Source organism: Cuculus canorus, chromosome 1 (genome assembly GCF_017976375.1).
Source record: "Cuculus canorus isolate bCucCan1 chromosome 1, bCucCan1.pri, whole genome shotgun sequence".
In the NCBI taxonomy this organism is placed as follows: domain Eukaryota; kingdom Metazoa; phylum Chordata; class Aves; order Cuculiformes; family Cuculidae; genus Cuculus; species Cuculus canorus.
In genome coordinates, this window is record NC_071401.1 from 22,756,125 (window position 1) to 22,782,408 (window position 26,284).

Sequence of the window (26,284 nt, forward strand, 5' to 3'; positions counted from 1 at the left end):
GGTGAGATATCACTGCCATCAATTTAATCTAGCAAAGCTCCCAACATTATTGTATACCATATTACAATTACAATAAGCTTAACTTCAGCACAATGAAAAGACTATTTCTTAAGTACTATTTATTTTTTTTTTTGTTCTAGCTCTAATATTTCATGTTCTAGGACAGGAACAACTAGCTCCTGCATGTGTTATATCAGATGCCAATTCCTTGAACGCCAGTTCCATGTAGCTATTGGACATTTACCAACAGCCTTCAGAAAACTGAGGGAATCTGACATGCCTCCAACATCGCAGACATTTGAGTAATATCTTACTGTTGCTTGAGAGCATGGTGCAAAGACAGTCAGCTAGTTTCCAGGAGGATTTACTAGTTCTGGGTCAACATAACCTCGCTAGACTGAGCTGGCTCCTGCCTGCAGCACACAGTTCCCAGGGGAGTGTCTAAGCTCAGGTGCAGGGCTTACTGCAGGCACAGGCACAGGCTAGGACATCATCACGTGCCCCAGGAAACCCAGCAGCAGCTACTCACCAGGGATGCTGTTATTCATTGTTTTACCAGCTGCCAGTGCCCAAAATGCTTCCCACAATCTGGCATGATTCCCCAAACCCACATCATCCCAGAAGAAAGTTCACATCAGATCTTGAGTCTGGACACGTTCTTCCTTCTGCCTAGACCACAATCAATCAGTTGCATGTCCATCTTTGCTCATCAGCCACCTCCAAGACCCCATATCAGTCTTCCCCTAAGTCAAGTCACTTCAATTAATTACAAGCTTTTGGCCACCCTTGCCAAGACCCACAGATTTCTTTTTCCACGCCCACAATTACTTTCTGAACAGATGTTTGTGAACCTCAGTGTGAAAATACCAAGTTGGCTGAGCCACTTACATACGCAAGTTCCCACCATCCTACCTGGTTTTGGCAGCACTGACTGGCATTTTCTGCAGCATGATGGAGAAAAAAACTGGCTTTCTGCCCCTCTCAACCCACAGCTCTGAACTGCAGGGTGTCTGCCAACATATCTTTCCCCTCCACACACCCGAAGCTGCTGGGAGTTGTGCTTGCTCACAAGAGGGGCAATTAGGATGGGGAGAAAGGCTAGATAAGATAAAGAAAAGAGACCTGCTATAGTTCACAATCCTCCCCCAGCCGTTTTTCCTGCTTAGCCATGCCTCCTCCCAAATTATGAGGAAGCCAGCTGCAAACATGCATTTCTTCACCGGAATGAATTAAAAGGAACAAAGTTGTGTTTGACCACATTAATGGATAATATTTACTTATTTTTTACTGAATTTTATGACTTGTGATAATAGACTGAGCAGCCAACTCTGAAACAAAAGCTGAGGCCACGATTCGAAAGGTATTATTGAGAGGACAAAAAAATACATCTCCGAAATACCAGCCTCAACCCAGATCATGGGATTGTAACGTTCAGTATCTAAATCTATTCTTTGTGCATTTGCAGAATCAGGTTTTGGGACAGCATCCACAGCTACGTCAGTCATTTTGGTAGTTCAGTATCATGGTGGGAAAGGCCATATAACTAACTACAGGAGGACCATGGAGGAGACAACTTAACATTACCTTTCTGGAACAGAAGATAGATCACCAAGAAGTCTGTTGAATTTTTCTACGTGTAGCCTAAGCAGAGTCCATTTTAGAAGTCTGGAGGCAATCATACGCTTACCTTTTGGAAAAACTATTTTTATCCCTTTCTTGCAGTGAACTTGATTCGTGAAAGAATCACAGGACTCAGATTTCCTAAGGAGATGAGTTTAATTGACTCTGACTCTTTATCCTCTCATTTCTTATTAAAAAACAAACAAACAAACAACAAATAAGGAGGAGGAGAAAAAGGTTTCAGGTAGCACACAGAGCAGAGCCAGCACAATCTCAAACAAGCAGCTGCTACATCACTATATCATTCTTGATATGATCTTACCCTCCCCAGCACCATGGGAACTAATCTCTAAGGTAACACTGAGACATCCCATTAAACGCATTTAAAAGAAAATCTCTCCCTTTAATAATGTAGCATAACATTGGTTTTCATTTTAACTACTAAGTCTTCACTCTCAATTAGCAGGTTGGTTGCAGCCTTAATTACAGGCATGATGACAAGAAGCATACCAAGAATGTGCTTGAAAAGACATGAATTCTTAATTACCAAAGCATGGCTCAGTTTTAGCGTATCAGCAGAGTTGTACACAGCATGCTCTGAGCTTGATCTGAGGCCTCTATTAGTGAGAGTCAAGAGCTTAGAAGGGAATTGGTTTGGAAGTTTCAGAGACAGAGATGTGAACCTGCATATCACCCTAAACTTAATCCTGCAGCCATCCACAAGGCAAAACTCCGATCTGCAGGTACTTTAAACAGGTTCCAAAGGGACCAGGAGTTAATCCTCAGTTAGCCAGGAGCACAGATGCTGCTCTGTAAAAGCATCCCTCCATGAGCAGCTTCTTGCCTGGCAGAGAGGACATACTTTTGCTCCCTGGCAAGTGTGCAGCAGCCAGGGAATGACAAAGGGATCACGTGGAGATTCAGAGGAAGTCACAGTAGCAATAATCTGGCTTCAGGACAAACCCTCAGCCCATGGCACACCATTCACCTCACCAACTGACAGGAGACACCAACAACGCACCCTGCAGACAACTCTTGAAATCCTCAGTGTGCGCAAGAGTGCAGCGTTTTTTTTCTCGCCGTAACAGAGGCACCCAAACAAGGCTGCTACAACAAACTAGGCTGTCACCCTGAACTAAAGCTAGGGTCTTGCAACGCACCCACCATACTTACCGATAACATAGGAGAGGATTAAATTCCAGCCTGTGATGAAAGCCCACAGCTCACCCACGGTCACGTAGCTGTACAGATAAGCTGATCCCGTCTTAGGAACTCGAGCACCAAATTCTCCATAGCAGAGTCCAGCTAGCACTGAAGCCAAAGCAGCAATCAAGAAGGAGATAACGATGGCAGGTCCTGCATTTTCCCGTGCCACAGCTCCAGCCAGTACATAAACACCTGCACCCAAAGTGCTACCCACACCCAGAGCCACTAAGTCAAATGTGTTGAGGCATCGCGAGAGCCGACTGTCTTCTCGAGTGCAGTCCACATTTTTCCGGCGAATAAGCTGGTTTCCAAAATTGATAATTTTCTGACACTCCATCTTTGTGTCTGGGCCTGCAAGAAAGACACTGCCATCATTACCTGGACCAGGAGAAACAGCACCATTGCACAGGCAGACTGCTGCAGCCCTGTTACATTTCAGCAAACAAATCTTTCCACTTTCCACTTTTTTACACAGCATTTTACTTCAGCGTTTTACCTAGCGTTAGTACAGGGAATTAAAACAGGCAAAACCAAAGCATTTTCTGCTTCCCGCTCCCAGTCACACCGCAAAGCCTGCACAATCCCAGAAGAGATGCAGCACTCAACTCCACTCCACTCTGCTCCACAACTGAAAACATAAAGCCTATCTTTCAGATTTCAGAGTGGTTTTCCTGCACTGGGAATTAAAAAAAAAAAAAAAAAAACCACAAAAAACCCAGACATATAGAGAGTGATGTACTTGCATATATTCTTTAAGTCTTGAGGTGAACTAGAAAGTGAGCACTACACCCTAGAAGGCAGCATCACACATGCTACTCTCCGCAGAGCACAACACAATCAAGTGCTGCAGTCAGCAACACCATTTGCAGTCATACAGACCTACCGGGACATTTCCCCTCTCTAAGCTACAGCTACAGCCACAGGCAGCAGCACAGGCTGCTGTTGCCTACAACTGTGCAGGCTGAAACAGGTATAGTTCAGCAAAAAGGACACATAGATTTGATTTTACTGAACTTGGTTACACTGAGACAAAGGTCCAAGCTATTTTGCATTTGCAATGACTGAAGTGAGAGCACACTGTGGCTCTGTGAACCTCCTTGTCCCACCCAAGACAGAAGCACTGCAGGACGAGGTGTTTAATGAAACTGTGGGACAGGGTTTCCAGCCATGGTCCCATTTCAGCAACTGCACTGTTCCTGTGTATGGACCTGCTGGCACAGCCAAACAGTGGTGTGCAGCAGCTTCAGCATGTGAGCAGATCACATCAGCTCCTCTGCCTGGGACTTCATGATGCGATTAGCAGCAGAGTAAAGCAAACCCCTCGCCGCGGAGGGATCCCTTAGGAAATCCTTCTGGAGTTTCTCTTCCCATGAGAGACACATTATCTTGCAGTGCTACACCATGGGAAGATTTTGCTACGCAACTCATCAAGCCTGCAAATTTGACCATTTGCACAGGCGTCCACCTTACACAGATAGCAACAGCATTAAAAGCTATGAACGGTCAAATCAGCACAGCCAGCAGTGGGGTCAGCTCCTTGATGACATATAAGCAACCAGTGCCATTAGGGAGTCTGTCCCTTCAACATTTATGTTAGTGGACACAGCCTTGGTATGGAAGTTTTGTCTTACTCTTTCTGAAAAAAAAAAAGTATGAAGTATGTTGGTTCAAACTGTCCTTGTCTTTACAAAGCAGCTAGAGATTTCCTCCTCACAGCATTACCCAAATCCACAAGCACAGCATTAGAAGGAATTTCTTCCTTTTTACGCTGCCAGGTCTGGTCCTAGCTGCCACAAGCAACCATGGTATAACATCATGCTTTCCCTTAAAAATGTCTAGGTCCCTTATCTCCACTGCTGGAAAGCTCCATCAACACTCCCCTACTCTCCAGCCAAAATGTTTTAGTAGGCAGCATTTACTCGCATGCTTCTGTGTCAAGAATGGCTTTTCCCTGCTCCAGTAGTTTAACCCAGTGTGTCTGCAGAGATGGCTCATAACCTCTCAGCCTATTTTGCAAAGGTAAGCTATTCAAGCCCCAAAGACACAGGCAGTCCCTTGCCCTGCCTGCAACTGTCCACCTCTGAACTGTCCTCTGAGCAGCATTATATCCCACTAGCACCCCTCTACTTGTTGCATCAAGAGGAACCATTAGAAGCAACAAGGGCATCTCAAGAGCAACTACCAAGAAGCCCAGTGCGCGTCTCCTCTATCAGTAACTCTTTTCCTCTCCCAGTCCCTAGCTTTCCTTAAGAAGTCCCTTCTGCACTGTGCCAGTTTCCTCATAGTCCTCACCTTCTTAAATAACCTCCTCTGTGGCACCCATCAAAAGCTTTGCTCAAATCAAGATAAAGGAGAGCTATGGTTCTTCCAGTTAACAATAAAAGTGAAAAAAAAAAACCCCAATAGTCACCCACCTTCCCTGTGTCTCTTATCAAATACAACTGTTTGGAGAATCTGCCAGTCTCTTCTAGGTAAACTCACTTATTCTCTTCACTCTTCCCAGTCAACGGACACCACCTCCTACTGTGACAGAGGTTTCACTTTGCTGGTTCAGTATCCTGACTCTCCTCATCTGAGTGTCACTCCCACTAGCTGTAGCCATTTTCCTCAGCCCACGGCCCTTGGAAAATATGATGCTCTCCACAGCTAGCATGTTTCTGTAGGAGCTGCTGCATTACTCCTAATTCATCTATACAAAAAAAACGTGCTAAAATAAAGCAGTGTTAGGGAAGTGTAGCAAGGCATGTTCTTCACCTTGAATAGGCCTCCAGTACAGGAAGTCCAACACTTGTGACAAGCACAAAGAAGCTTTGAATGTCCCCACATAATCATACACCAAACAAAGGCCACAGGCAACTGAAGGCAGAGTAACAGAGCTGACACTGATAACAATCTATGATGCTTTTACAAACAGATTTGGCTCCAGGCACCACAATTACTACTATAACACCTGCATTGAACAACTTAATGCCTGTTAGTATTTCTGTTCCAAGCATGAGAGTATTTTAACAATGTCCCAGTTGTCCCCACTGACCAAGTTTTGGTTCACGCTACACAGCGTTCATGGAGCACACAAACCCAATACTACTGGGGTGAAACTAAACCTAAGGTCACGTAACGCACCCCAACACCTGATGAATGCTCAGTCCACAGGACCAGCTACTCCAGGATAACCTCACCTGCAAGACGTGTTGTGCAGACATCAGATTCTCAGCAGCTCTGCAAATCCAGGGGCTCTGTTACTTGTTCGTGTGGACACAACCTACACACATGGACATAATCTTCCATCTCAGACTGCATCCTGTACCTCCAAGAAGCCCCAGCCTGATAACCACACTGTACCATTAAGTCCTGATTTGGAAGCAGGGCCTTAAATGTTTCTTCATCAATTATTGCAAAGAAAAAAGGTTGTCTTATTTAGACTGAAGCATTAACTTTCCAAATGATAGCACCTTGTACATCAATAATGTAAAAGCAGCATACGTTCCGCACTAACATCAATAGTATGCCGAGAATAACATGTAAGCAAAAGTATTACTAAACGCAATTTATAGTCTGGTCAGTTGAGATTGGTACTTCATCAGCCCCAGCTAACAAACAGCATAACACGTGGGAAAATGAACACTAAGAAACTTAATTGAGTCAGCTATTAAATCAAATAATTCAATTTTGTTGTCACAGCATCAACTACAAAATCAAAAATACTCTTCACTTTTCCAAGACACCAGTCAAGCTCTGGCTTAAATACCTTTTTCTTGGCCTTATGCTAACTCCCCTACTATGAGAAAGTAATTACAATTGCAGGAACAAGGCTGAGGATTTACAAATCCCACTGTGTCAGGAATTGTCTCACCCACCAACAGCTCTCAAACACGCTCCGAAGAAACACCGATTCAGAGTAATGGAGAAAGGCAAGCCTCAAGTCAATCTTACAAAACTCCCATTTGGTGAACAATTGGAATTCCCAACGCACGCAGAGAGGGAAAACTATTTTCTCCCTTCAGAAGGAAGACAGACTTGGTTACCTATATGTACTCATAAGTCAATTCCCTCATGCAGCCTCCTTCCCACTCAAATCTTAACCAGATCCATGTCAGTCAGGATTGCTTTCAGCTGGATACCTGCCCATCTTCCCAAAAGCAGGAACTGAGCAGTTGTGAACTTTAAACCGAAATAAGACAACAAGGACGCTGCACAGGATCATCCCCTATGATTTTTTTTTTTTTTTTTTATTCTAGGACAACACAAGCCCCAGGCTTTGCTCAGCTCCCAGTAGAGCACAGCAATGGGGCTCACTCATCTACCCTGCCCAGTGGTGCTGCTGGTGCTGGTTGACAGCTGGGAGCTCCATGAAATAAGGAGGAACCCAGTGCTATGCACCAAAAAAAACCCCACTACAGAAGACATAAAAAAAGCCCTAAAAAAAGCAAGATGCCCACAGGAGACGTGTCAGTGGATTTATTTTCCAAAGCTAGTTTGAAAGTCAAGACCAGTTCAACTCAGAACCACACTCTCAATTTCAGGACAAATACGGGTTTATACTGTGGTACAGAAACGTCAAGAAATGCCAAAGGACTGGTTTACTTCTTACTAAGTCAATGTTTATGGCACATTTTAGACATTCAATAGCATGGACAGAGGAGTCAGAAGCAACAGAGAAGAATTCAGGAAAGTCTCAGCTGAGGCTATTAATAAAGATAGAAAATGGAAAGGAGGTGCAAAGACGGCCCAGCTCAGCAGGAAGCTGAGCAATGAGCCAGGGCGGTCTGCAGAGACACAATGTGCCAGGGCAAGGCTCCCCGGTCCTTCGCATATAGCCCCTAGGCAGGCCTGGATGTACTCCTGAGAGGGGAACAGGGGAAGCTTGGATGAAACCTTTCTGAGACATTTCACCCCGGGTGACGCTACAGGTCCAGGCCTCCCACAACCTCAGCGATTTATGTGTCATCTTGTGTTCCTCAGAGTTTTCACCTCCAAGTTGACATCAACGTTGCTGAGCATCCCACAGGTGCTGAACATTTCTTACATGGAAAATCAAGGTGAGGAGAAGGTAATCTGCAGGGTTAGACCACAAAATGTGCACAAGGAAAGGTCTGTGATGTGCAGTTGATGCGGCAACGTTTTGGGAGGCAGGGAAACATAGGATTTATTAATTTAAAAGAAAAAAAAATCTAGTGAATTATTTTGAGCTTACAAAGAACTCAAGAGTATCTCACAACAAACATATTTCAAAACAATTCCAGTTTGAAGCACCCTCAGGCATATCTACAGTGTTCACAGGTGTTCTATGGCTATCAAGAATAAAGCTGAACTGCTTTGTGTGGATAATTTGTTTAGAAGAGGAGCTATTTAATTATGACAGCCCTGGAAATTAAGGCCAACATCCTGGAATCAACTTAATACCAGCAGACAGCGTTCTTCTGGCTGATCTCAAGATCAAGATATCAACTTTGTCCTGCCCAAAAAGCATCAGAACGTCTGACTGTCTCTCTTATGAACAAAACAAAGCACCTTCTATGGCCTGCAGATAAGAGACAGGGAGCTGGGTGCAGGACATGGCTGTAGACAAGTTCTGCATCCCTCACACAGGGCTGCCCTTCATCTCACAGACGACTGATCACCACCCTAAGCATTTCTTACAGGTTCTGTGGATTTGAAACAGCAGGTACCTAAATCAACCTTTCACTTTCAATTATTTTCACTGCAGCTTGGCAAACAGACCTTCAATAAAGACAAGCAGGACATTTTTCAGGAGATCTTTTGGTTTAGTAGGATGCAGCACAGAGGCCTGACACCTCTGCCCCCAAACCTTTCCTCTGATATAATTTGTTATCTCTGCAATTGTATCAAAGGGTGATTGGGGGAGAGATTACATTTTTTTCCCATCCTTAGAAGTTGGATCTGGCTGTGATTGCACTTCCTGATACAGCTGTTCTTGCCTTTGAAGTGAAGAAATGTGTTCTGGGGTGGTTCTTCTCACTCCCACTCCCAACTATACTTGAAAAGATGAGCCTTTTTTTGAACGTATGGTCAGGACTCCGGTGGTGTGGCATAGCACAGTCCTAATTACATAAAACAAGATAAATTATGACAGAAATGTTACCAGATGGTACATAACTACCTTCGAGCTGTGGAAACTTATCTGAATGAATGTAAATTAGCTTTGTTCTGCACACACCTAGCTCTCATCCCAGCTTTAGGTCCGGTTTCTCTGATAAGTAATACCGAACTGCAAGCCCTGTCCACTGAGACCCTGGGTCAGAAATGGCTTCAGCTCAAGGCACCTTCATGTTTCACCACGAGCTGAGGGCTTTGAGAGTGGCGGGAATCAATGACACACCTAGACAACCTAGCAGTGTGGACCCCGGGGCAGGAGCCACATCCTTGAGTGAAATCCCGTCCCACTGAAGTCGATGGCAAAGCTCCCACTAACTTCAATCAGGGCCACATTCCACCCACTGCTCCTGGTCCTTGTCTCTTATTTATAGCAAATTTTGTTTATTAATTTTGTTCCTTGTCCAAGTCCTTGTGTCTTGATGGTATTGTATTTTCAAATAAAATAAGATATTCTTCCTCCTTTTATCTAACGGTTAACATACCTATTACATCAAGTTCATAGATTTCCTTCCCCATTAACAACATTTTAAAAAGGGACATTCTTCAAAACAATTCCATAAGAAAATAAGCAATCTTGCATCTGGTTAACAGCAAAAAGTAAACCATAACAAACATCTGTCCCACTAAACATAAAACACCACGTGTAAAAATAAGCTGACAGGACACCATTTTACATAAGCAGTAATATCTCTTCCTAAACAATTACAATTTGTTTCATCTTCTGGAAACCACTCCTTATCTATTTCAAGGCCTTGTTACTCCTGAGAACCTTCCTCTCCAATTTAAGGAAGAGCAATAAAATTGAAGCCGACTACACAGAACAAGTTTTCTACTAAGGAAAGAAGAAAACCCAAGCCTGACTCTGCTGCACATCCAATGAACTCCCCAGCCAGGCCCTTAGAGGAAGTTTAAGAAGAAATCCCCATTTAACGTTGTCTCATATATGCGTACATCCACTTCAAAACACATGGAAACCTCTACTGCCAAAGTACTCTTCTCTGGCAGCAAAGTAATGGTCCTTTGATGGTCTTATATTTCCTCAGCATCCTTTTGGTCTTCAGCAAATGTATCCCCCTGTACAATCACTGCTCCTCATCTGCAGAACAAACAGCTTGTGCTTGTGCCCCATTTGTATGTTTAGCAAACAGTGTGGAATGGGTTTGGCCCTCTGTTTTTAGTTTAAACACAGGTCAGCTCCCTGAATAAGCAGGTAGTGATGATGCTAACTTTTTGATCAACACACAAGTAACAAATGCATTTGGGAGCACTTTCCAAAAGGCTGATTTTACTACTTCTACCCCCAAAGCAGCATCACTCACAGAGGAGTCCTGTCCTGAAAAAGAGGTGGAAAACCTCAATTCCTACTATTGCCATTAGCATTACAGACTTTTTTGGGTGTCGTATTTGACTGCAGACTCCTAGATGCAAAGAGGTTATGCTGTAAGGGACAAAGCCAGAATCATTGAACGCCTTGCTACAGCAGATGCTAAACTTTCCCCACAGGCATTTGAACACCTATCTCAAGACTTTTAGAAAAAGAAGCAAAGGACATGGCACTAAGGTGCATCTGGTTGTGTCCCCAAGGCTGCTGCAAATGTCCTCATCAGCTGTGCTGGACAAGGCAGGCAGTTTAGAGAGGACACACAGTATAAACGCTGAGAACCAACTCAGAGGCTGTGATTGCAGTCATTTGCAGATGCCCGCCACCAGCAAAGAAGCTGATGAAAATGAAGTCATGACCAAACATTAGCATTATATGAAGCTAGAAGATATCCCACCACAGTAGCAGCAGCAATGTCAAAAGTTCCAAGTCAAAAGCCACCAAAGTAACTGTAATTCTTTCCATTGGTTTCACTCTGTGTAAAGGGATGCTGCCCTGCTGAAGTATTTCAATCAGGCAAGGAATGTCTTGTCCATATGCTGTTAAATTGCTCCCTTCTTGATTGTCATAGTTTTATTTTTTATTTTTCATGAGTGCATACATCCCAATACGCACTACAGAAATGTAGATTACATCAGTGTACACACATGGACACTAAATACTACGTTCTTTGACAATTCTGTCATTAAAAAACAGGGTCAGCCACTAGCAAGGTTGCTACTCAAAAGCAGGCTATTCAGTTAAATATAAACTACACACTAAACAGAGATAAAGGCGTGCAGACACATGGGTGTGCAGTGTGTATGAAACATAACATTAATCACCTGCTTAAAGACATACTGACTGTAACAAGGTGACCATGTTGTGTGCAACTGCTTTAATATCAGGAAGGAGGTCACACTGCAGGGCCAGCCTGCTGTTCCTACTGGGGATGGGGCAGGCTTCTGTTCCTCAAGCTCCGGAGTGCTAGGGGCATTTCCAAGGCGGCATCTCCCACTCTTCTCCAGGCATCTCACAGCCCTGGAGAATTTCTTCCATTGGAAAAGGAGCAGTGAGGTGCTCTCTAACCCCTATGCCACTCACCTACCAGCAGTTACTGAAAGGGGAACACTAAATCCCACTGGACATGAAGAAGGTGCTGGTGCTCCAGGATTTCCTCAGGAAAAAGGTGGAGTGCTGTCACTCACTTGCGTTCTTTCCAAACCATCACTGTCTGTATCAATGTCAGAAATTCCTCTCTCATCCCAGGAGAACTTCCTGTCCTCTTCCCCAAGTCCAGACAAGAAGTCTCAACCTGCCCAAATTTTCAAAGCAGGTAAACGTCAATGTTTTGTCTCAATCCCTGCAGAAAACTCAATCTGGGTTATTTGTGATGATCTGTGACATTAATTTTGACATGAGTAGTAACTTTGACCAAATAAAAGAGGGAGGTTCCTGCTCTGAAAGACCTGAGGGGAATGCTTCCCCCTCCCAGACTTCAAGCTTCAAAATTTCAACAATGGAAGTTCAGGGATGCCCCTTCTTCTCCACAAAGCTTCAGCTGGGATTAACATCAAAATGTGGTATCCAGTAAGCCATTCAACAGGTAAAAGGTTGGATAGACATTAATTCCCCTTCTTGGCTACTGCACAAACACATAACATATTAGGCTTAATTTGCAATGGGAAATTTGACATCAGAATCACTTTCCAACTGCAGCCACAATGAAAGGCTGGGACAGGATACAACATGAGAGCTTCTACCACCCAAGTGTTGCAAGAACAGGTTAGATATATACGTGTTGGACACAAACTGGATGTAGTGCGTCCTGCATCAAAGCAGGAAAGACTGAGGTACAGCTAGACAGCATGTTTATTTTGGTAGAGTTAAACCATGGAACCAGATGTCCCTGTCCCCAAGCTCTATCACCACTGTAGATGTACCAGAATAACCATCTGAGGATTCATGCTGAAAAACGGCATCCCTGAAACAAACCAAATGCTGTGCCTACAACTGACCGGCTGGCAAGCCACCACAGCCAGCAGCCAAGGCAGAGCTGAGGGATGGGATGCTTCCTAGGATGGATTCTCATCTGAGAAGTAGCATCTCACAAAAGCTGCTTTCAGTGCTCCTAGCCCTTTCAGCCCATACTTTGGACTTCCACTGGTGAAGATCCTCTGGCAGCTCAAAACAGCACCTAGGTGTTTGGAGAAGGAGGACAGTGTTGCATTTGCCATTTACACTTCCTCAGAGATGAAAAAGTTAAGGAGATGTCTTCCTGCCTAGACAATAAAGGGTGTTACACCTCTCTCATTACATTAATCACTATTTTTTGATCAAAAAAGCATCTAATTGAAAAGTCTCCCACCAAGCTCTAGTACAGTCTTCTCAAGTAGTTCCTCAGCATGGCTTCAAATTACACTCTGCAAGAAAACTGCTCGATTTACCTCCTTTAATTTGTCATAAAACCCAAAGGGATCGCCAATGATTATTAGATTTCCCAAATGAAAGTCCAAGACAGATTGCCAGGGTCTACTCAAAGTGACACATCACCCATAAACTGCCAAGGACTCAGCCTTGGTATCAAGCAGAAAAAAATTATGCTCTGGAAAACAATATTAAATAAGTCAGCTTCCATCTTATGAAACACAGATAAAATGAAGGCAAAGCTTTGCTTAGCCAAAATGCCCAGCCATGCCATTCAGCAAACTCCAATAATGGTCCCTGGACAATTGTCCTTGGAAGAAGGTGGGAAATGTCCCTTAGAAGATAAGGAAGCAAGATTGACAGAGACAGAAGTTGGTTTGTTATTAAAACAGTAGTGAGGAAACAAACAAATAAAAAGATGAGGAGCCTCAGCCTTCATGCAGAAAAACAAACACCATCCTGTACAGATATGGGACTCATCCAATGAGACAAATAGAAGGAAGGAAGGGAAAGGAAGGGAAAGGAAGGGAAAGGAAGGGAAAGGAAGGGAAAGGAAGGGAAAGGAAGGGAAAGGAAGGGAAAGGAAGGGAAAGGAAGGGAAAGGAAGGGAAAGGAAGGGAAAGGAAGGGAAAGGAAGGGAAAGGAAGGGAAAGGAAGGGAAAGGAAGGGAAAGGAAGGGAAAGGAAGGGAAAGGAAGGGAAAGGAAGGGAAAGGAAGGGAAAGGAAGGGAAAGGAAGGGAAAGGAAGGGAAAGGAAGGGAAAGGAAGGGAAAGGAAGGGAAAGGAAGGGAAAGGAAGGGAAAGGAAGGGAAAGGAAGGGAAAGGAAGGGAAAGGAAGGGAAAGGAAGGGAAAGGAAGGGAAAGGAAGGGAAAGGAAGGGAAAGGAAGGGAAAGGAAGGGAAAGGAAGGGAAAGGAAAGACTTCTCCAAACACCGTTATTTCACCAGGAGGAAAGGCACAACTGAGTGGGGATTTTCAGGTGTGGACAAGGGGCAGATCAAAGTGGGTATAAATCAGTGGATTTTCCTACAGCGGAAGGGACAACTCTCCATGGGGAGGGTTCAGGGATAGGATTTGGGATTCCTCACGTAGAGTTGTCCCCATGTAGAGCTGGTCATTTAGAGTTGTCCCTGTGCAGAGTTGTTCCTTGTGCAGCAAGGAGCAGGTGGAGGCTAACAGGTGGCCAGTGGTGAGCAGCGGCAGCTTTAGCTGGAGGCAGGGCCATGTAGCAGCAGCAGACCCTAGTAACCCGTGCCCAGTGGTCCATGGACTACCTGCCCAAGCAACATGGCAGACCACAGACTAGGGCTAACCACCCCTGCGCACCAACGAATCTGCGAGTCAGGTGCTTCTCAAACAGGCAAACTCCTAGCACTGGTGCGGTTTATCACCACACTGCCATCCCAATTAAAAACTTCTTCTGTTAGCATAACGATAACTGACTCAGGTGTTACTGTGCAAGACGTGGGAGAGTTTGAAGAGGTTTTTTTAGAGGACTTGCTCTGTAACAAACTTCAGAAGGATTGCTCACACAAGGAAGAGTTCTGCCTGTGCTGGACATGCACTTGTTCAGGAAGGAAGGGGAATAGACACTGTACATGGCCAAGTCACAGGGCTTCCTGTACCTTACATCAAGAGGAGCCCAGTCTTCTGAGAAATGTTCTGCTATCTTCAGGTAACCATGTCTGCAAATTAAGTGTTCAAGGTCAGCCTGGACAGGGTTTTGAGCAACCTGATCCAGTGGAAGGTGTTCCTGCCCAAGGCAGTGCCATTGAACTGGATGAACTATAAGGGCCCTTCTAACTCAAACTATTCTATGAAACATCAAATTATGCTACATCACTCCTTTGGGATTATGCAATCAAAAAGTCATTAGAAAATAATTAGAATACATTTTCATGATTTGGAGGCCATTTTCAAATTGCCCAAGTCAGACCGTCCACCTGCCACCCCTGCACTCAGATGCAGCTGTTGGACAATGACTCAATATACCGGACAAATTAAGAAAAGCTTCCCTTTTCTCAAAAAAACCCCACAAAGTCCCTCATCAAGCAAGCCAGATGCATTCAAAGATTACTCCAGCCTTCTGAGAGCAATTGCACGACTACAGACCTAATACTAAAGCTTCTGCAAATGTGACTTACACCATACCAAAGAGAAGCCTAGTGTGAAAGGAGCTACAAAGTTTACTTTTAGAGCCAGTATTCCCACATTTCAGCCATAACTCAGGGGCTGGGAGGGATCACCTCCTCCCAAGCCCCACGTGTTGGTAATTGCAGGCACCAACAAGCACTTTGCACCCCGCTCGGCTGGTGTGTGCAGGCATGTACGCTCCTGCAGCCAAGAGGATGCTGTGTACTTGCATTATCAGGGGTAGCTTTTCACAACTGCCTAGCATACAAGTAATTTCCACTGGAGAGTTCTTCGGGAAGACCTTCCCCTGAAAGGCGGTGCCCTGATGCACACTGGATTAAAAGCAATGACTGAACGCTACCATCTGATCAAACCAGTACTGCCCTTCCACCAGACACACTCCACTGTCAGTGTCAAAGAAGCCAACAGTGCATGACACAGCGGGGCCACTGATGCCCTGGCTGCCCAGGAACAGCATCAGGAGCAGAGCATCTCACCAGCACAATCCCTAAGACAGTCCAGTCAGCACAAACCAAGGCAGAGGAAGATGCTGAGCACTGATGTCATGCCCACACTTCCAGTGTTACTGGGATACGGCCACATCCCAATTCCCTGACAGTTAATGACACACACACAACCTCCATGCCAGCCCATGACACATGTCTCGCCAGGAATGGTTGTTTTTGGGATGGAGATTGGGCTGGGCAGGGCAGAGCCAAAGCCTGGCTGTCAGGACCACAGGATGTGTCCACGTCAATGTGGTCTAGACATACACCCACAGCAAAAAGGGAGCCAAGGACAGTGCAAAGAGGTGGAGCAGAGGAGATACAGCATGGGGCTGCATGAAGGAGTGAGACGAGATGTGATAAAAGCTGCCTGCCACCCCACATTTGAGAGAGGGGCTATCCCCGCTCTAGGACTGCAGCCAGCACACCTAGAGATGACGGACACCACACTTACCTCTCAGCCTGCAAAGAGGCACAGTGCCTTCTGCCATCCCTTACCATGGCAAGGCAGTGGGAACACTCCTCTCCAGGGATCAAACCATCCTGGCCATGACTGCCCACTCTGGCTCTCCCAGGTCATCCTGCACCACAAACTGTGGCTGCTTCCAGGCTTGCAACAAGCTGCTCACATTGCATCATCTTACCACCTTCTCCGTTTTCCAAGACAGCTGCCCTCCCCAATATTCCCAGTCATCTCAAGCAGAGAGGGCAACTAAAAGCCAACTAGAAGTAAGGAACAGCAGCAATACACAGTTTGATCTTTTCTGCATATACTACAAGCAGTTTCCACGATGGCAGGTTCACCCACACACTTACCTGTTTGCGGTTCAAACTTCACAACACACAAATCACCCACTTTGGTTTCAGTGCCTGACCCGGTCCTACTTGGCTCTGCAGCCCTTCAGTCCCATACAATGCTTGAGCCAGTAAAATCCCATGTTCAACAGGACAGGAGAACCCAATTAATTAAAAAAATAAGGGCATATGGAATGGGATTCTGGGTCTGACTGTGGGGAAAAAAATTTGGTCTCAGAAGCGTTTTGCAACTAATCCCACGAGCCCTCTGGGTACAGACTTCGCAGCTCCCAAGTGCTGATGGATTTAAAACTAAATGCCTCTGAAAACTGCATCCATTTTATGCATTTAGTCCTAAAATAAGCACAGAGCATGGTAAATTATACAAGTGTGATGTCTGCCTGAAAACAGGAGCAGTTGGTTACACCCTTATCAGACCAGCCAGAGATATCAGCATCCAGTTTTCATATATTCTACCTAAATAATTCTTATCAGAAAGGACTTAAAACACTGAAACGGAATTACACTTCACAGAGAGGTAGGTGTGGAGTTTGTTTGCTTTGGGCAAACACTTTTCTTAGCCACAAGCTCACCATTCAGCTCTCCCCAGCTCCCTGACAGGAGAGCTGTTGTCTAAGGGGAGTTTTGCCTCCACCTAACCCAATGTTCACGGCCACAGGGCTGCTGATGAGGAAGGGCTGAGGAAAAGTGACCTCCAAGTGCAGTCTTTTCTCAAGGTACAACAAAAGGCTTCCCCCACTCCTGCCTGGGATTGAATCAAGACTTGACGTTTTCTTCCCTCAAAACCAAACTTAACACTCACCAGACAAATCAGGAGCCAGACCACAGGATGCACATTTTGGTCCCACTGATGATGCCACGTGGAGGGACCCCGAATCCCCTCAGTGCAGGGGGGCTCCACGCTGGTCAGCCCAAAGAGGGATTTGGGCACAAAGCTCATAACCATTACTAAGGGATGCAGAGAAAGGCACAACACTCATGCAAAGCTGAGGGTGAGGAGAGAGCTGGGATGAGACAGAGGTATCAGCAGGTAAGACATGCAGAAGGTTGGTAGATTTGGCCAAAGCCCAACCACAAAGCTGCTGCAAAAGCACAGCACAGACTTAGCCCCTTGTTTAGCACAAGAAGAGGTATTATCTTGCAGCCAGCCTTATAGTATATTTTGCCATCTGTGCAGTAGAAAGTCAGCTCTCACAACCCACGTGTCTCCAAGGGAGCTTGTTCTGGCTTCCTCAGAAGCACAAGTCAACTTACAGAAGAGATTAACTCCCATGAGCAAAACCAAAAAAGATTTGCCTTATACTTGTTATTCACCCCCACTAGACTAGCAGTTGCCCAACTTGTAGGCTAAAATCTTACTCAGATATTTGATTTTATTGGAATTGTCACCTGCACCTCCCTGTCACTAATGCAGAATCCCGGTCTGCCCCAAAACCTGTGCCCTAGAGCCCAGTGACAGAATTAAGTGAAGCCACCCAGCATATAGGGGAAGTCAAGGGAAGTTATATGACTAGTCTTAAAAATAATTGTATCCCTACCAGCAAAAGTGGAGTGTTTGGAGTAAATAAGCATGCACTTCTTATTGGGAGAAAAATTATTAATATCATCCAGTTTCCTAATACCTTTTAAAAATCTTATATTTTTCCAAATCATCATTCTGGCACCAAAGAAAATCACTCTTAATTCTGTTTACAGGGCAGGGGGAAGACAGGCAGAGAGGCCTAAATATGACAGCCTCTGAGAGGTGTTGCATTATACATTTCAACATACTTCTCTGAGCAAGTACAGTACCATCTCCTCCCCATGTCACTTATCTAGAACAAGAAACTTTGAAGTATAATAAGCTCTAGGGCTGCTAGCCTCTTTAAGCAACAGCAGGAAGGAAATAAACTACTGGCTGTAAATATTCTGCTTAGCTCCACGCATGTACTGGGACTTGGAAAAAAATATTGGTTTTAAAGTAAAATAACTGCAACAAATTATAAATAGCATTTTCCTCCAAAGAGTCTGAAAAGCAGCATGAAAAGCAAAGAGCTGCTATAGTGCTTTTGATGGTGTCCGGCACCATGCTGCTCTGCTCTCCAGGTAGTTCCTTCAAAGGAAAAAGCAGGTTCAAAAGTACTCTAACATCTGTGATGGTTTATCTGGAGCAGCCAAAACACAACAGTGTGGCTTAAGCACTCATACAAGTTTCCTTGGGGGGCATACTTGTATTTCTTCCCTTGCCAACTAGGTTAAGAGGGATACAATTCCTCTCGACTAGCTTTAGCCAACTCCAAAGCAAAAATCTGGGCTTAGGGCAGCATCTCCACCCATTCTTTAGTCAAAGACAGGCACCTCTTCAGGTGAGACAAGAGGAATGACCCTCCACAGATGCCTGCCTTCCCCAGCTACTGCAGTTCTCTCTCTAGAAGACATCCATGAAAATCCTATCAGACTGCTCCTCAAGACAGAAATCTGACTGAACCTGGAGCTAGCAGAAGCAAAAACCACCTCGATGAATTCTGACCTGTCTTTCTGTGACAGTTAACTGAAATACATGAGTCTCTGAATGGTCCTTGGGACTTTGGCAACGCAGAAATCCACTTCCCTCATAAGAGCAATGATTCCTCCTTACACTTGCTTTCCTCAAAAACGTGTTTTCTGGACAGAGCTTTAGATTTCAGGACTGTCCAAGCACCAATTCTAGCATTTTCAGAATAAAGCATAAACATTTTGCTTCTGCTCTTCTCCAGTTGCTTAACTGTTAATGCTTTCCAACCTACTGCTTGTGTTGGTGCCTTTCCTGAATTGAAAGGATGCTAGAGGCCAAATTCCCACTAATCTCATATAAGTTCTTGCTTCCAAAATCCCGAACAAACACTCATTGTTCTTGCCCTCCAAGACATGGCACCTCCACCCTAATCCATCATTCAGCTGTTAACTTCTGGGTATTGCACTTTCTTCTTGCTGAGTGTGCCAGAACATTCTGCTCTTTTCTTCCAGCAGACTGAACAGACAGAAAGGTCCTGCCTAAGGCACCTGCAGTTAGCATAGGAGGATATACAACGTATAGCACCTTTGTACTTCAAACCTGGATCAGACAACTTCAGATAGCAAGTGGAAGACAGACTTTTAAATAACTGTTTTGATCACTTCCTTTCTATACAGCACCTGCGGGCCTTTATTTGAGGGACCTGGACAAGGAGGAGAAGTGGGCCTGTGCAAACCTCGTGAGGCTCAACAAGGTCAAGTGCAAGGTCCTACACCTGGGTCGGGGCAATCCATGGTTTCAATACAGGGTGGGGGATGACACGATTGAGAGTTGCCCTGCGGAGAAGGACTTGGGGGTGCTGGGTGATGAGAAGCTCAACATGAGCCAGCAATGCACGCTCGCAGCCCAGAAGGCCAACTGTATCCTGGGCTGCATCAAAAGAAGTGTGGCCAGCAGGTTGAGCAGGGTGATTCTGCCCCTCTAGTCTACTCTTGTGAGACCCTACCTGTAGTATTGTGTCCAGTTCTGGAATACTCAACGTAAGAAGGATATGGAACTGTTGGAACAGGTCCAGAGGAGGGCTACAAAGATGATCAGAGGGCTGGAGCACCTCTGCTATGAGAACAGGCCGAGAGAGTTAGGGTTCTTCAGTCCAGAGAAGAAAAGGCTCCGAGGACACCTTGTAACAGCCTTCCAGTACCTGAACAGGGCCTACAAGAAAGCTGGGAGGGACTTTTTACAAAGGCATGGAGTGATAGGACTAGGGGGAACGGCTGTAAATTGGAAAGGGGAAGATTTAGACTAGACATAAGGAAGAAATTCTTCGTGATGAGGGTGGTGAGGCACTGGAACAGGTTGCCCAGGGAAGTCATAGATTCCTAGAGGTGTTCAAGGCCAGGGTCAATGAGGCCTTGGGTGGCCTGATCTAGTGGGAGGTGTCCCTGGAGGTAGAGGGGTTGGAACTACATGTTCTTTAAGGTCCCTTCCAACCCAAAATATTCTATGGTTCTGTGATTCAATAGGTTGCTAAAACAGTGCTGGCCAAGTTAGTCGGGTCCTCAACTACATTTTTTCCTTTTATGACAATTACATTATACAATCATTGTCAATAGCTTTTAATAGCTGCAGGATTCTTATTGCGAGTAACTTGCAAAAAAACCCAACCCTTCTGTTGCTGCTCTAAGTAAAGCAAAAAAAGAGGAGGGTTTCATTTGCTGTATTTTTCTTAATGGTCTGCTCTCAGCTTTCAGGGGCTCCAAGCAGACAAACTGGCCTGATGCACAGACTGTCACTGCAAAGTGAAACAAAGACTGAAAATCTTCACAACACTTATGTCACAGGTCACCCCATTTTGTGAATTTTTTGGAAGGAAAAAACAAACGGTGCAGCATGCAGCAGCATCCTTTGCTTGGGAATTATATCACAGGGGTCATCAAACAGCTGTCAGGCAGTGTGCAACCCTGAGTGGAGTTTAATCAGCAACCTAAAGACGAATGATTATATTCTGGTTACCTGAGCCAACTAATCCCCTCTGGAATATTTTCTAAAGGTACATCACATCATCTACTTTTCTAGCTGAAACTGCTTTATAAGAGAGTCACTTCAACAAAATAACCTAGTTCTGCAAACTCAATAATGCACTTTTTCCAAGTAGTTTATTTTAAGAATCTTTCGCCTGACAAAGGCAAGAGCTTCTTCAGCTCAAAGAAATGTTATTTCTTGCAAAGTTTACTTCTGTCACATATACATCCGAATAAACCTTCCACATAAGCACTCACAGTGTAACATTACTAGCATTACCAGTGGCCTGATCTTGTTATCATTTATAGCTTGAATTTTTTTTTTCTTCCTCCTCCTTTCTTATTTTGCAGAATTGTTTTTTCTTACTGACTCCAGATTTCACAGAAAGGCCTGCTGCTCCCCCAGTATCCACAGAGTTACACCACATCCCAACCCCACCACAGAGGCAATCTGGGGAAGCAGATCCTTTGCAAGCAAGTTTTCCCAAGCCCTGATCTCAGTATGCTTTACTCAGAAAATTAAAAGGTGATTTTGCATGGTATTTCTTCCATAACAATCGTAATTCTTTTATAACAATGGCAAGTGGTACTAAACCACACCCCTCAAATATCCCACAGCCAAAGCAAACTCAACTTCAGTTTAATCAAACCACTGAACTGACGTGGCTCGCTGTAGACAGGCAGAGCAGCACTGTATCAATGTAGACACTGGTTTTCTTATGGCTTCAAGTGCACTGGCTTCAGAGGTAAACATCCCCAAATGCTTAGTACCACTGCTGCCTTCTACCTCCCAGACGTCATCCTCCTCTCTACTACATTCACTGAGCTACCTGTACAGTATCCTGGACCACTTCACTCAAACACTGCTAACTCAAGCTACCAAATATTTTCTAGAGTTTCACCACACTACTTACTCTTGCAGCTAAAACTTCAAAGATGTAACCTAGCTGCTAACTCAAGTTAGCATTGACCTACCACTGAAGCAGCTTGTGCTGCCCAGCCTCACCTGAGCTGAAACAAGTCAGAGCTCTCTCAAATGTATCAGCCAGAAAACCAGAGCAGCAATTGCCTCTGTCTCTGGGATGCCAACAAGCAGTCAGCAGTACCAGGGACAAACCCTAGTTAAATAAAAAGCTCATTGTTCGATTTTTTTTTTAGAACTCCACAGTGGCTTATAATAAACTTTCAGAAGTACATGACTGCCAAATAGCCACTAAATTTCAAAAAAAGCATAGCTCGCTCAGTAAATAAGGACAGTAATCAACTGCAAGTCCTCAGAAACATAATACTAAGCAAAATCCTCACTCTTGCAATTTAAAAATTAAATGGATGAATAAGATCTACAATGAAAGATGCAAACAAATGACAAGTTGCAGGATAATAATGAGGCAAGAGTGAATTGCGAAATCTGTACAGCTCAGAAAAGACAGCTGGAATATTTGTCAGGTATTCTGCTGAAAGAGAAACCAAGAGTTACTCCTTATTTCAGAAAAAGGCAGGAGAAAGAAGTGAAGGAAAATACAAAGCTAAATACTACCACATTAAGTTGAGGGAGGGAACCCCAGCTCCTGACATCCCCAAACTGCCCACGAACCACAGGCAGTTGTCAGGAATTCTGCAACCAGTGGGCCTATAATTGGTCAGGCGACAGACCCCATATTTTGTTTGACTACGAGATTTATGCATGTCTTTTTCCTTCCTTTTGTTTTTTGCCCCATAGGTTTAAGTAGCCAGTGACATCACAACAACAGCACTAAAGAAGGAGGACTCAAATACTAGAACAAACCTACCCGTAGTGCAAACAGCCAAAACTCTTCCCTAAGTCACTGAGGAATCTGAAAATCGTACAAGTTCATTGAGATAAACATTTAGACATTTGTAATGCAGGCTTTTACATTGAAGCTAATCCCCCAGTGCCTCCTTTTATAGTCAGTGGTAAGCAGCTTTCAGGTCTCGACACATCTGCTTTAGCGTACCACACTGAGATGAATCACACTCCAGGAACATCCAGCCCTTGCCTGTCTGAGGTATAACAGGAGCCAAGGCTGACTACCTTGGACGTAGATGACTACACTTGGCCAGATGAATGTTACTTTCAACACCATTCAGCACATGACGGATCTGCAAGGAATCTGGCCCTAGGACTACAAAGGATAAGGATATAGCAGGTAGCAGAAAGCTCTAGGTTACTGACAAACGCACTCACATGGAGAGCTAAAAAGATCCACCCTTGGTTACGAACCCTGGGTCAGTATTGACTGGGGAGTTGACCCCAGCCAATTCTGCCCAAAACTGCTGAACTACTTCTCCACACCATCCAGCCTCCTGGTTCTGCTGGTCAATGCCACTAGTTTCTCACATACTTGGTTAAGTCAGTGGGACATCTTAGCTCATCTTTCAGGGGAGGCAATGGGGCTCTGCCATGTCCCCATATGCCCTTTGGTACCATGGTGGCTGAGCCAATCAACCTCGCCAGGATCAAGCCAGCATCCACAGGGCACGTCTGCAGCCGAAGTAAATCACTCTCTCTTCCTCCTGCATGCAGTTAAGCTTTTGGCATCACAGATGCAGGCCAAGTGAATAGAATTAAAGTCTCCACTTTGTTTTCTATTCTCTGAAAGCTTCAAGACAACTGGAAGTGACACTTCAGAAAGTCCACTAAAGTCTCATTAACCTGTCAAGGTAGATCAAGGCCTAGGAACTTGATAGATAAAAGTTGAGCAAACAGCAGTAGAGGCAGTAACTGCAAGAAGACCCCTGCCCTCCTTCACCTGAACTATATTTCTTCCTCTCTTTTTTCCCCATGTGAGTCTAAACAACCACCACCATCACACCTTTTTGCCCTCCGTCCTGCTATCAACTGCACTCAACACCAGCTGCACTGGCAAACATCAACCCCCACTCCTGTCGTCACACAACCTAAAGCAGAGCTCAGGCACACCACCATACAGGGATGGATCTTACCTGAAACCTGGCAGCACGCTACACAGGAAACAGAAGAAAAAGAGAGGGAGTGACACATGTTTCAAAAATACAACACACCTTAGAACCTGTTACTCCAATAACTGATTACATCAGAGAAAGTTACAGGTTCCCTCTATTGTCTAAGCTTACTCCTTTTGTACAGTGAATCCTTCTTTCTCCATGCAGAGCCAAAAGCATATTGCATATGTGCAATCACACATTTCACCCACATTCACAACTGAATTGCTGGAATTAGAAGCCTAGCTAGCCTCAGGTTTCCGTTACATCCCACCCAAAACAAGGAGTGCCTTCTGAATGCGTCTCCTCACTGATAAGCACAAGTCTACAAGCAGCAAGGCTTTAAACTTTACACAGCCCAGGAAAATGGAATTAATCGGAGCATAAACACCCGTCAGTCCTCCTGCTCAGGAAACACATCTATTTCAAAGTTAATGTGACTGCCTAAAGCACGCATGCAGTGGAGCCCAGAAAAGGTCTGAACCCTTCAGATCACTTAAAAGACAAGATACGTAAAATACTTGAAAGTTTGAGGGCTGTGACAAACAACATATTTGCACCTTCTTCTGCCAGGCTCAGCATCTGCAGCAACATAGCCTATGCAATTACACACTTTTGCATTATACGGCAATTCTGTCTAAGAGGCATTTTGGCTGACCGCTGAATGCAAAGAAGTCCACAGACTACCTCACCAGAAAGGTAAGTTTCTTCCTGTTCTCTACCAGTGTTCATTGTATTTGATTCTGACTTGGGGATGACAGAGACAGCCAAACATCACTGAGTGAACAGCTTCAAGAGGCAGAGCTGTTCCACTGCTGAGGGTCCCACACAACACCTACATGCATAACAACTTCCCCACTTGACCCTGTGGCTCAGAGGCCACAGAGATGGGCACAGGGAGGCCATGTCCACTGTTTCACCTGGTATTGGACATCACCATGAGGATGTTGCTCAAGCATAAAGTCTAACCCCATGCACCACATGCAGGTGGCAAAGCCACTCCACTAAGAGACAGTTAACTGAAAGCTGCAGCACTGTGACCACCTCAGCTCTTCTGCCCAGATCTGCAGCCTGAGAAGTCATTAGACCTGCAACTGCTGTTTTGTTCCAAGTCTGTACAGCACCTATAACACCAACACCATGCTCCAAAACAAAAGCTTCTAGCAGCCAATCACACAACTAACTGACCTTTCTGTACATAGTCCCAATCTTTCTGTCCAGCCTTAGCTATATATAAAATCTGTCTTAAGGATTTTTAGTGGGGCTTTTTACCCCCTCTCTGCCCCATCTGCCACAAACGTTCACACATACATATGCAAAAAAGAAGAAATCCATCTGTTAGCCAGGCCAGCTGCCTGCAAAATCCTGACAAAACAAAATGGAAACAAGTCCCTCATCACCAGAGCAGGTTCAGGAACCAGCAAACAGCTGCAACTCGCAGAGCATGGGGCTGGCATGAGTACTGCAAACAACACCTGCGTTCTCGGTCACTTCTCGTCTCCTTTTGCAGTTTGAAAGAAAAGGCAAAGGACAGCGCAGCAGTCACACAGGAGTTACCTTGGACACGTGAAGACGTCCAGGGAAACGACCCAGGTTTTCTCCTTGACACCTGGACCTTCACCTCCCAGCTAAGCGCACTCTCTATGGTGCTGCAAAGCAAGGACAGGCAAGGAAACAGGGAAGCTGGGAAACATGCATGCACTTAAGATCTTGTTTCCCAGCTCTGCCCTGGCTTGCTGCTCACCCTGGTAGAGGGAAAGCAAGGCAGCAATCATAGAATCAGGGAATGTTTCAGGTTGGAAGGGATCTTCAAGATCATATAATACCAATGCCCCTGCCATGGGCAGGGACACCTCCCACTAGATCAGGCTGCCCAACGCCCCATCCAACTTGGCCTTGGACACCTCCAGGGATAGGGAATCCACAGCTTCCCTAGGCAACCTGTGCCAGTGCCTCACCACCCTCATGTCTCATCTAAGCCCTCCCCTCTAACGCAAAGCCGTGAAGCGGTGGCTTTGCTATTTCCAGCCAGGCCCAGCTCCTCTAGCGCCGCAAGGATGCGGCTCCCGTCCCCGCACCAGCCGGTGTGGCCCGACATTTCGGAGGATCCCCGCCTGGGGTCCGTGGAACGGCGGCGGTTTTGGCGGGAGGGGACACCGCGCCGCCCCGAGGGAAGCCCTTCGCGCCGCTTTGATCCTGCAACATGGACGCCGCCCGCCACCTCCCGCCCCGGAGCCCATGGGTTAAGCTCGGAGGGTCCCCGCGCCCCCTCCCTCTCCCCTCACTCACCTGCGCCCCGCCGAGGGCCGGCCTGGCGCGCAGAGGGGGACAGCGAGAGCCAGGCGAGGCGCCCCACGGCAGCCACAAGCGCTCCCCCCACCCTTACCTTCCCGCTGCTTTAGGCCCGCCCGAGGAGCGGGTCGCGAGGCCCCGCCCCCTCCCCCCCCCCCATGAATGGGAGGCAGGAGCGCGGCATAGAGTGGTTTGGGTTGGAAACGGACCTTAAAGATCATCCAGTTCGAACACCTCCCACTAGATCCGGCTGCCCAACGCCCCATCCAACCTGGCCTTGAACACCTCCAGGCATGGGGCAGCTACAGCTTCCCTGGGCAACCTGTGCCAGT

General features: G+C 45.6%; 1 protein-coding gene across 5 annotated transcripts in view; it reads right to left on the reverse strand.

The window, feature by feature from the left end:
• Positions 1-26,069, reverse strand: part of SLC7A1 (solute carrier family 7 member 1) — a 46,873-nt gene extending 20,804 nt beyond the window's left edge. Inside the window, exons 1-3 of one of the 5 annotated variants that reach the window (XM_054057373.1) lie at positions 25,950-26,016; positions 11,412-11,618; positions 2,794-3,177 (exon numbers count right to left, since the gene is read on the reverse strand). In XM_054057373.1, coding sequence (XP_053913348.1) covers positions 2,794-3,163 — 370 coding nt within the window. In that variant the 5' untranslated portion in view covers positions 3,164-3,177; positions 11,412-11,618; positions 25,950-26,016. Of the gene's footprint in view, positions 1-2,793; positions 3,178-11,407; positions 11,619-25,217; positions 25,358-25,949 lie in introns of those variants that run through there. The other 4 variants (XM_054057354.1, XM_054057364.1, XM_054057389.1 and 1 more) reach the window with 4 other exon arrangements.
• Positions 26,070-26,284: the final 215 nt, after the last annotated feature.